The sequence below is a fragment of the Aplysia californica genome, unplaced genomic scaffold, assembly GCF_000002075.1.
Source record: "Aplysia californica isolate F4 #8 unplaced genomic scaffold, AplCal3.0 scaffold00192, whole genome shotgun sequence".
Lineage (NCBI taxonomy): Eukaryota > Metazoa > Mollusca > Gastropoda > Aplysiida > Aplysiidae > Aplysia > Aplysia californica.
Genome location: NW_004797462.1, coordinates 967,868 through 979,885, shown reverse-complemented (window position 1 = coordinate 979,885; position 12,018 = coordinate 967,868). Strand labels below are relative to the sequence as shown.

General features: G+C 35.7%; 1 protein-coding gene across 6 annotated transcripts in view; it reads left to right on the top strand.

The window, feature by feature from the left end:
- LOC101850954 (glutamine--fructose-6-phosphate aminotransferase [isomerizing] 2) overlaps positions 1-11,589 on the top strand; it is a gene marked incomplete at its 5' end in the record, with an annotated part of 35,147 nt that extends 23,558 nt beyond the window's left edge. For 2 of the 6 annotated variants that reach the window (XM_013082760.1, XM_013082758.1), the window contains 2 exon segments: positions 3,851-3,907; positions 5,059-11,589. In XM_013082760.1, the coding sequence (XP_012938214.1) occupies positions 3,851-3,895 (45 nt within the window). 6 annotated transcript variants of the gene reach the window in all.
- Positions 11,590-12,018: the final 429 nt, after the last annotated feature.

Sequence of the window (12,018 nt, the reverse complement as noted above, 5' to 3'; positions counted from 1 at the left end):
ATAGAAAAAAGTGTCTAACTGGTTTATGTCTATCGCTGTACTCTGTTTTCTTCATGTATACACTCCTCTTTCAGGAATATAATTCAGGAAACCAACTGGTTCTCCAGTGGTCCCTACCTGTAGACTTCTCTGTTTTATTGTTTTTTTCCAAACATAACCCTGTAATCTGTCCTTTCACCCAGTCGTGAACTCAACTCGGTTGTACTCTAACAATCGCAACAGATCTTGTGCTATCAGCAGCAAGTGCTACCTGTACTTTGTGTACAAGACAAGCCAAAAATACAAGTTGCAAGTTTATTCATTGGCAGAAAGATCACGTGGCAGTGGGAAGATAAAGCCTAATCGACAATGTGAAGATTCGTCTTCCGTAAAGCGTCTACTTTCTAATGGAAGAATGGATTAAATTTTTTGCCACTAGCGTTTTCTGTTTTATGTCTTTTGCTTCTCCAAAATGAACAGTAGTGTTCAGTGGTACTAAAGAGTATTTTATTTCCCACCTTTCTCTCTGGTGGATGAAAACACATGAACAGCTCACTCGAAATAATCAAGGGAACATATAAATAGTGTTAAAAATTGTATGAAAGGTTATAAAAGAAATTAGTTGATATGTTCTGGTTTTGCTGGTCCTTTGTCTCAACAACCTCTGAGTTGTATTGACTCTTTTGACGCCTGAGGCCAGTGTTTGGGTGTAGTTGACTGCATGTTTTGGGCAACTTTTGCTAACCGAATAACAGTAATGTGTGGAGGGCGAGGTGTTGGGCTCATCAATTGATGTACTAAAATTTTCTGTTTAGTCTATATGGGCATGTGGTCCTGGCAAATTTCTCCTGGGCATGAGTAGTTCTGCATGTTTTATATATTCTGTACCACCCTTCTGTGTGTACATGTTCATTTTTTGAGTTACTCACTCTGGGTTGGGATCACTGTACAGTTTTTTGTTCTTGCTTTGTTTTGTTTCATAAATACTTCTGCGTTTGCTTCTTGTGGATTTTGTGTGAAGCTCACTAACAAAAAAAGCTAGTCAATATGTCAGCTTGCATCAGTTGGCTCGCAAGTTGAGCTTGTCGATTTTGCTGAGCTTTTCCTTTTTCAGGATTGGGTTAATGCGGAGCCATGGACTTACAAGAACCCAACGTGCCCTCTATTTCTGCTTACTTTTAACTTTAAAATTTCAGCATAAAAAAGCAACTTTTTTTTTCTCTTTTCAACGAATTTCCAGGGAAGGCCAATTATCATTTGTAACGCCAACGATCTTGAAACGCAGGCTTTGGCCTATAAATTCCTAGATGTGCCTCATGCGGTGGATTGCCTACAGGGCATCCTGGCAGTTATTCCCATGCAGCTGCTCTCCTACCACACGGCTGTGCTCAGAGGATACGATGTAAGCCTTTGCACTGGGGACTTGGGACATGTGCCCTTCCCCCATCCTTCCTTTGCGTCCTCCTCCTCCCTACACCCTCCCTCCCCCCTTAAAAAAACAAAGACTCCAAACTTTCTGTGGTCCCTCAAAGCTGGACTGAGAGTTTTCAGGTGTTCAATGTACCTCGTCATGGACAACAGACTATTCCATGTTTTCACTTCAGGCATATTCAGTTTTTAGTGGGGTCCTTTTTGTTAGTGTTACAGTTCATCAACCTTTAAGCAAGGTGTCATGTACATGTAAGGCTTATAGATGTAAGGGAAAAATCCGAAGCAAAAAAATCTTTGCATATTTTTGCTTTGAAATATGAATAGAAAATAACTCTTTGGTTAGGGGGGGGGTGCGATTTAGCTTCTTTCCGGCAAAGATTTTTCCCACGGCTAACTTGCAAGAATTTCAAGGTTATTTTCATTAGTTTAGGCCAAAAGATTTGATGTGACTATGTACTGAGATCGGTTCAGACTAACAACAAAGCTTATTTTCCTGTATTTCATTTTATTTTTCAAGCTATAACTTGAAAATTACAGCTTTAAAACGTTTGTAAAAGTCCATTTCCATTTGCTTGAGCTGGTATGGATCAACATTACGTGCATTTCATTTTCCACAAGAACCAAATACCTTGTAGTGTGACTGAATTAATAAGACCTCTTTCATTCCTTAAATGTAATTAATTTTCCATTTAACTTCTTGGGACCAATTAGTTTCTATCTGAAAGACTAAAGAAATCAAAGCTATCCTATCTCTCATGTTACATCACCGAGTACTAACACGAAGCTTGTTTGGGTCAAGTTGTATTTTTGTATGTCAAGTAGACACTTTTGCAACTTGTGCTTGTAGCTTTGCTTTTTCAGGGGCTTTTATACATTAACTTGTGTCATGAGCGCAGTATGTGCAAAGGACAGAAAAGCCTCCAGTAGATGGTTGAAGGGCGCCACTGATAGGCCCTACTTCAATAATACTCCACTGATGTATATATAATATATATATATGTCTATCTTGTTTTTTACTTGCTACTAGGTGACCAACTTCATTTAGATGAGCTTCCTTTTTATATATATCAAACTTTAAAAAGCTTTGCTTAGGTTAAATATAGTCTGTAAAAGAATTAGGTACTTTTGAAAGTGTTGCAAAGTCGGGGATAATACTTTTTTCTTCTTTTCTTGCTGTCTTTCTCTATCCACATGTATCGTTCTTAGTTGTTGGTGTTGCTAATGTTTTTGTTACCGTTCCTATGTTGATTTGTTCTTGTTTATTATTCACGGGGTATTTATCGAGTGAGTAGATAAAAGTAAAAGGCATAGTGGAAGAATACAATTTCATGCTAGCTTGTGTCCTTTTGTTGTTTTGCATTTCCTCCTCTCCTTTATCCAGCACCATGTTGTTGGGTTGGGTTTTTTTTAGAAGGCTCAAATGTACTATTGTGGTAATGTCTTTCCAGAAAGTTGTGAAATCAACATCCTCAAAATTGTAACTTGGTACGAAGGAAGTAAATTTGATTTGAATAAGAGAAGAACAAAATTTTTATGAAGTAGATTGAAATTTTATGGTATCACTTGGAAAGATAAATAATGCAAACCTGCTTAATGTGTTAAAAATACGCTGAAAAGAATATGGAAATACACTGAAAAGAATATGGATAAACTTTGAAAGGAATATGGATTACTGGCACTTTGGTACTTGGTTTTTGTTCACCACAAGATTCTCATTCAATTTGGTGGCACATTAAAGCAATTCATGGAAATGGTCTTTGAGCAGTATTTAGCAAAGGACATTCTGATCAATTTCTTCATCATCACCCAATTCTGTTGTTTACGCACCTTCTGTTTCTCATTGTCCTGTGGTGAGAAGGCAATTATTCTTTCATTATCCGTCAACAAATGTACTCAAATTTGGCTCTGTACTTTATGAAATGATAAATACTTAATCCCCTTTTCTTTCTTGTGAGTTTGATGGGAAAAGGGAAGTAGGGGAAACAAAGATTGTGTAGTAGAGAATCTTTGGGGGAAGGGCGAGAAAGATATCTCTTTTCATGAACACACCCTTACTCAACACATAGATGCCATATTTGTGTTTTCAAGCCCCCTTTCTAGACACACATAAACTCATATGCACACACACAAACACACACACACTCCCACATACACTCACCTATAAGCTTTTGCTGAGAATTTGATTTTTACTTGCATTGTTTAAAACACCAGTGTCAATCTTTAAAAATTCCCCTTCTGTACAAAGGTGTTCATTTTTCCTGTTGTAAACTTGCATCTCAAATTTCAGTATTGGAAACATTTAATTTAAGTTTGTGTAATGCTTCTTAGGTTGAAAAATTACTTACAAAGTTTTATGCTGTATATGTGTGCCATGAATAATGTTGAGCTGGTGCTCATCCTCTGTATGTTGATCCACTGAGTTCTCAATGTCCAAACACAGGTTGACTGTCCCAGGAACTTGGCCAAGTCTGTCACTGTGGAGTAACTCAGCACAACTGTGAGTATTATTTTGATACAAATTACACTCACAAACGAATGCTTTATTAGTATTGCCTTTTGGGTGTTGTCTGACCATTTTAAAAACAACATCCACGATACAGCTTTGACTAGGTGGTAAACACAGCAGAAGTGGAGTGCATACATGCTTTACACAATAGGTGTACTTTTGTGCAGATTTTTTCCATTATTTTTTAAATTGTATGTATTGTATTTTCATTGTTCGTAACCAAATGGCTCTGACAGTTCTGGAGCTATGAAAAAGAGAAGTAGAGCTCTGTGACTGGTTTCTTAGCTTCTTTTTTAATGCATCTACTGAAGCTGATTTGATGATCTGGAAAGTTTTGATTGTTGCAGTAGCCTTATACTCTGACACCCTCATTGTTGCATCAGTCACAACCAACAGTCTATGTATAATTACGACCTTCATAGAGTAAGATTGAGACTTCAGCTGAGGAAGCCTTCAGAGTAAAACATTGTTTGTGTACAGCCTAGGGTAAAATTATTTTAGGACTTCTATTTCCGTGATTTTGCTGTTAGTCTGTATCATTCAAATCCATCTGTAATGGGATTAGCCCGCTTCTTTTTGCTGTTAATGTTCTCCTTATTCGTTGCCATGAAAACCATAGTGTTTGTCATGTTGGCTCATCAAGTGCTACTGTTTGGGACAGTCATTTCAGCGGATGATGCCCCTTTGACTGTGCCTCATTGTTATCCTGTTACAGCAATTGTCTTAACAACACTAACATTGGACTCTTCCTTCCAAATCATGACTTTGTCTATTTTCAGTAATACATTAGGAACCGTTTGTGGAGCTTGCTCGCTGTTCTCTCAACATTAAATTTAAGGTTCCATTTTTAGGGAAATTTCCTTAGTTCCAGAGATGGAGTACATATATTGTAGAATTGTCAGCTTTGATTTATGTTCATTCTGTCCAATTCTTTTCTCCCTTCCCTCTGAAATGACTTTTTGCATCTAGTACATGAAGTAGACTGTTGGAACAAAAATTTACCCCCCCAAAAAACAAAAAAACCCATTTCCAATAAGTTTCAGAAAGTTAGCTAAAGTTAGATGACATCCCCATGTGTTAGATATGTCTGTGTGTGTGTGTATGTTTTTTAACCTGTACATACTCCCCTTTGCTCTCCGCAGCAGCTGTTGAAGAGCAGTTTGTCAGGCTGTTGTGGACCAGTTTATCACGGCACGGTATTGTGTTCACCTGGGAGCCTCTGGCTCTTTTCTTGAGGACTGCTGAATACTGGCACTTATCTGCTGAACTGCTTTGGAATCTTAACATACTGGAGGACACTTGCAAGTCACCTCTGGAGCTTTTACTAATGATCGGCTGAACTTTAGAAAGAAATATATGTAGATCTACAGATGAAAATCATCATACAGGTTCTTATTTGTTATGTTGTTGTTTTTATTATTGGGATTTAAAAAAACAAAAAAACTTCGCTTTCAACATTCCCTTGAAATTCAATTTTGGGGAGAAAGAGGAGAATATGATTTTTTATAACATAAAAAATTTTCTGCGCCATCAATATAAATGTATTCTGTAAGACATTATTTGAGATTCTGTTGAGAAAAATTATAAAGCCAATTGTTTGTATATACTATATATATAAATATATATATAACATATTGTAATCTATTATATTGATCAATGGATTTCATTTGTTGCCTCATTCATAGGTCGTATGTGCAACTGATCTCATCAGTTTGTCATCAAAACCTCATGTTATCTATGTAGATGTGGAGGTAAGCTAAATTGTTTCTATGAAGCTTTGACATCTGTGTGTTGAGGGAAGGCTGGTAGATTGTGAAGACAGAAGATTACTGTTGGAAGAGCCCCCGCTCTGTCCACCCCCACCCCACTTCCATCCCTGACCCCACCCCTGTCTGTTCTTGCTAGTGTTATAGCCAATATCTCTTTACTGCAAGGGGGGGGGGCACGTTGGTTGTTACCATTGCTTGAGAGTGCTCCTCTACTTTTGTTTTTTTTCTTTTCCGATCTTCCAGTTCTGTTCTTAAACTTAAATATTATTTGGGAATGTTAACCCGACCCTTTTGGTTTTGTTATTGTTGGTTTATCCACCCACAGTCTTATTTTGCCTATCTGAAATTTGAAACTAGTCCTCATCTTGGGGTTCCTTCATCCTGGTTTTTTTGTACTCTAAACTTGTGATAACCTTGTAACAAAAGAATTATATATTGACAATGAGATAATTGTGATGCAGGAATTCTTCAACGTTGAATGCTCTTCCCCTGTTGTGTGTGAGGAGTTCACTATTTACTCTATGCAAATCTTCATGTAGTCGCACATGACCTCTTCAGTCCATGGCGCCTGGGATGTAAAATCAGCAATGTTTTCTTTTCATCCTATGACTTTCATACGCTTGGGTCAGGATTCTCATGTAGTTTAGTCTCACATCCATGACGTTCAAAAAGGATTTCATATTGCATGTCAAGGAAAATACTGTGCTGTAATTCGCATTTTTTAGTCCGTTTGGCTGTCAATGTAAAAAAGTGTGATAGCAGTTTTGTAAAGCTTTGAATTTTGTACAAGCAGTGAATCTGTTACGTAATCCATCTGTTTTTCCACTTCGTTTTAATGAAGAGGAAGTTCATAATTTATAATTTTGATAACAGTTTTTGAAAAATTGAGAGAAAGATTGCACATTCCTTGAACTTTGTTGCTGGGTATTACCTCAAAAAAAAAAATGAACTCAAGGGTCACCAAGAGCAGAGGTTGTGTCCTTTATGTTTTCTTAGTTTGGATGTACAGTCTTAATGGCTCTGTATAGACCAGTCCCAAGTGGTACTGGTTTGCTGCAGAAATTTGTGAATACTTTTAAAGTGATCAGTGAGGTTGCTGCATTTTTGCACTCTGCTCATTCTTGTCACAAAAAAGGCATAAAATTGTTCACTAATCTTAGATGATATATTAATACACATTTTATTTAATTTTTATGATTCTTTTACCATGATGATATGTATATTTTATTTTTATTTGTTTAAAGGCTGGGCTTTAATTTCAGCTTTCCTGCCATAGTTGTTTAGTTTGCTCAAAGGATATTTAAAGTTTTTTTCTGAAAGTGAAATTGCCAAAGGAGTTGTTTGTCTTTTCCTTTTTATTAGATGAGAATTTAAGCTGTTTTGGAATTTGTGTAGTTCTTTAAGCAGTGAGAGCAAATAGAAAGGTTTTGTTTTGTCAACTGTTTTGCCTTTGTCCTATGATGAAATGGCATTGTTATGAAGTTCTGCTGGTACAAACAAATTGTTTGATGGCTCAAAGGTAAGTGAGCTGGAAATAATAATCTAGCATAAGGACTGTTAAATTGTTCTTTTTCAAAAGGTAATTTCAAAAGTGTAATAATTTAGATTTTCCAATAAAAACGAAGTTACAAGATTATGCAATCAGTTCTAAATAATTACGTACATTAATATGTGATGTTTTGGCGACATAGTAGGTTCAATGCTACTCATTATCTGACTGCACTGAAGATATCTTGAGTGAAAAAAGGTAATCTCTTAGCATGAGTGAAAACACTTCACTTTTCTATGACAGAATATTTGAAAATGAGTGTACCGGTATAAGAAATCCTTCCGCTTAAGTTTATTGAAGCAGATTATTGTTTGCATTCTAAATGAACCATGTGACTGATAGGAACAGTGTTGCTGTTTAACTTCATGTTGAAAAAACAAACAAAAAACAGTTGTCTAAAATGTAAACAATGAACAACTATGTGAGGGGAAGAAGGGCTCTGCTTTCACGGCTCGTGGAGAGCACTTGGAACACAAACAACCTGGCCTAGAATAATTGAAGGCTAATGATTTTTTTAAAAATCTTCCTTACTGTCAACAGACTTAGGCGTAGAAAAAGCTTTTTGATGGTATGGTAATATGTTCCCCTTTATTTTTATTTTATATTCTCTTTCAGCCTTTATTATAGTTTGTAAAAAAAAAAATTGATTTCTTTCAACCTGTCTGTACTCACAGCTGTGAGTATTGTCACATCTGACAGTCCTGTGAAATTACCAAGTTCTTCGTGAGTTAAAAATTAACCTCTGGTGGACAGGGAGTTGAGTAAAACTGGAACGGGGAGATAGATAATTGTAACCAGTATTATTAAGTGAACATCATTGTTAAGTTTATCAGTTTCATCTTCTTGATCTGACGTTTTTTGCCACAAATCCATTTCATTATGATTCTGCTACATTGTCATGGTGAATTGTATACCTGGTTACATTTTCCTTACCTTTTGTTGTGTTTATTATTTATACTTTTCGTTGTGATATGAATTGAACACTTACTGCTAATTGTTATGTTGATGAGGTCAATCAAGGCATTTGAAATCCAAGTTCTTTTACAGTAAATTATAAATAAGTAGGCCTATCATGGAATTGTGAATCATGCAGTTGTTTAATCAGTAGGACAAATCTGTTTGGAGAATGAAAGATTACAATGCTCTACTTTGGTCAGAGGTTGGAGTCAATATGCTTCAAATCAGTCATAACATGGATTTAGGAACCAAGGCAAGGGAATGTACAAGGGAAAGAAGAGGGACATCTAATTTACCGAAAGATTTGAAGTCTGTGGGATAAAACTCAAAGCTGACAATCAAACACAAAGTGGCACTGTCGGAGTGTACAAGTACAACTCCATGTGTTGCACCATCGAGCTCCTAAACACTCCTGGAACAATTGTACCAACCAGATGATGTAGTTTCTCCTACTTATCTTATTTTCAGGAGAGCTTTTGTTCCAGTGTGCTTCTGTGCACTAAAAATGTGGCCTTATAGTGGTATTATCAACAGTGGTGTAAATTGCTAGCTTATTATAATAAATTAAGAAAGATGCGACTTGAATATTATAAAATTATTAATTCCTGGAAGTTGGTGCACACTGGACTTTGCTCAAAGTAGTCTCTGATATCATTTCCAGGTATGATGTGGATGGTTGGAGGATGTTATTTGAATGTGCTTTTTCTCTCCTTTCCCTCTGTAGTTTCAACCTGTCTTTATTGCCTGCTCTAAATGACCTATACTCTGTTGATGCGATTCTTTTTACTGAAACCAAACAGAGTATGACGATACTTTTGTGTGTTCCATGGAAAAAAAATAGGTCAAAAGTTTGAAAATTAATTTCACAATTAAACGTTTTTGTTGGTCAACTTAACATTACATTGTATCAGTAAAAGTTCCCCAAGGAACTACTTTTTTGATCAAGAACTTTTGACAAATCTTTGAAAAATGCATTTGTTGTTGGGTTTTTTCTACTTACGGTTGCATACCAAAAAGGAAATACTGAATATTAGTACATGTATTACCAAAGTTACTGATGACAACCTCTATTGCTTAATTAATACTGATAGTCTTCATTCAGCACTTGAGATATAATTTGAAATCTGTGGTCCGTTCTCTTTTGCCTGGCCTTTTTCCATTTTCTCATACCAAAGCAGTGTTCACACAGGATGTGAAATTGTAATGTAGTTGAGCCAAAGGTATAACTCATTTTGTTTGCTCCACCGATCTAGCGCTAGTAATGATTATATTGTGAAACTGTTGTGATAATTTACATATCAGTGTAAATCTGAGACTTGTGGAATTACTCAACGCTGTCTAATTTTGTCAGATATGAATTTCATTTTTGTTTTTAAAACATGCAACGAATTTAATCAGTTTCAAATTGGTCATTCATCATACCAATTTTATGTGTTCATGCCATCAGTGTGATTTCTTCTTTAAACCATGTTTGTTGATAAAAGAATGAAAAATGACAGATGTGAGAATGAAATGATTCCTTTTGTGAGTTTGTCAGAGCAAAAGCCTGAGTCTTCTGTCTTTGTATGGAAGAACTTTATTATTTACAATTATTACTAAACCACTGCATGAGACTTCATTAAATTTTTAACATTTTAAATTTGATTTGGGCTGTAATTTTTTTTATTTTGTTTGGTCTTATTTTCTTTTTTCTCCTAACTTTTTGGTTCTTTTTTATTTTGTTACATTATTATAATCATCTTAGATGCTAGCAGTGTACACTATGACAAGCTCTTTGTTGTTTTGGAAAGATACACAAAAGATTTCAATGTATTCTGATTAATAATGCATTTTATGCTGTTGTGACAGGTTTCCAAAACCATATCAATCACAGTCTGTTTACCTCTGCACTTGTCTGTAAATGAGATTGATGATATTTAGATAACTGCTATAGTGGGTGTCAAAGAAATGGTTTTGTTCCGGTGAAAAAGAAATATATATAGGTAGTTCTACAAAGCTTTATTTGTTGATAGACCCTCAATTTTGCCTTCACCATAACTTAATTGTGTCCGCATAAGGCATCCATGTTCCGACGGAAGATTAAAGAAATCTATACGTACTACTATTATGTTTGTGACACATGTGAAAAATAGTTTTGACAATTTGGTTCTACCTCATCCACTGAAAGCTTCTCTCAAGACAAGATCCTGTTCCAGTAATTAATTTCTTTCGGGGCCGTGTTGTTTTAAATGATTGTGAATTTTCTCAATGATGTATGCTACACTGCATCAGATCCGTATGCTATTTATAATTTAATCGTTGTAGTTGCAGCCAGTGATAAAGTGATAAAACTTAGTTTCAGAAAAACTTGACAGTGATTCGAGTTCTGTTCATAACTTAAAAATTGTAGAAAATTGCAGTGCTATTTATTTTTCTTATGACGTGCTCCATTGACCAAAGGGAATTTTGTTGGTGGTAAAGAGGTCAAGATTAAATTGATGTCTCAACCCACTCACATCTTAGCCAAAAAAATTCTGAAGAAGAGTAGTGTTTCCTTTGCACTCTCCATATTGCAGATGCATATTACCTATCCCAATTTTACCAAACCGTGTCTTAATTCTTCTGAGGCATTTTGAGTTGGAACTTTTGAGGGATCTGTTGTAAAATCTTACGTGATTCATAATTTTTTTATCATGCACCGCACAATGACTGATGTCATCATACTTGTAGTTATATTGACTTTTTACATTAACTATGGTAAATGATGGTGGAAATATTGGTACTCATCATATTATGGTATTCATCCTTTTAAATGCTTTAATATTTTGGAAGGTTCGTGAAGTTTCAAAGTAAAAGGGAAATAATGGTAATATAAAATTTTAAAACTTATTTAGCATGCTGACAGTTCTATCATCAGTTTTGTGAGATGTTCATAACTTGTGGTAGTAAAAGGAAAGGGAACACCCATGTACTTTTCAAACTTAACTTACTTATCTGTTATTTCTCCCAGCTTTGCTCTGATTTTAGCAAATTTTTGTGAATGAAAATAAAGAGTTAAATGCGTGGTGTGAAAAATTGGTATAACTTAATGTAAGTATAAGCAGATTGCAGATTGTTTTGATGGGAACCTGACAAAATGATTGTGTGTACATGTTTAGTAAAGAAAGCCTATCATGACTAGATTTATTTGTACCGGTACTCATTGTCATGCATTATTTACAGGCTAATTTTAAAACAAAGAATTTGTGGGATCAAACTGTTCTGTAAATTTACATGTGTACACATTGTTTCCCTTTCATTGCTTGCTTTCCTATATTTCTCATCTTTGGTTTTCATTTTTGCCCTGGGATCAACCTTGTGTGTAGACACACAATCTTATGTTTTAATTGGGACAGGAATAAAGCTTGACTTGAAAAACATTTTTCTTTATGGTGTTGTTAATGATAATGATTCTTGCCTCGTGTGTGCCAAGTGGAGCTGCATCGAGTGTGTTGAGTGTTGTTTCTCTACAGCTCACCTGACTAGAGCGAGGGAGTAAAGTAAAGTAAATTGATGAGCACTGGTTGGCTGGAGATTCAATCAACCCTGCTCTCTTGACTCATTAGTACTAGTTAGTAGTACATGTAGTGATGTGTTTATTATAACATGTACATTGTTGTACATTGCAATTGCAGTGCTAAATGTGTGACTGGATGGTTTGTTTTTGCATTATATATATATATAGGGGGGCTCTCGTGGCCTAAAGGTTAAGGTGTTGGCCTCTCATTCAAAGGTCTCGGGTTCGAATCCGGGTAGCGACCAAAAAATTTTCTGCCCCCACCCCCTCACCTCCTTTGCCCCCTCCTCTG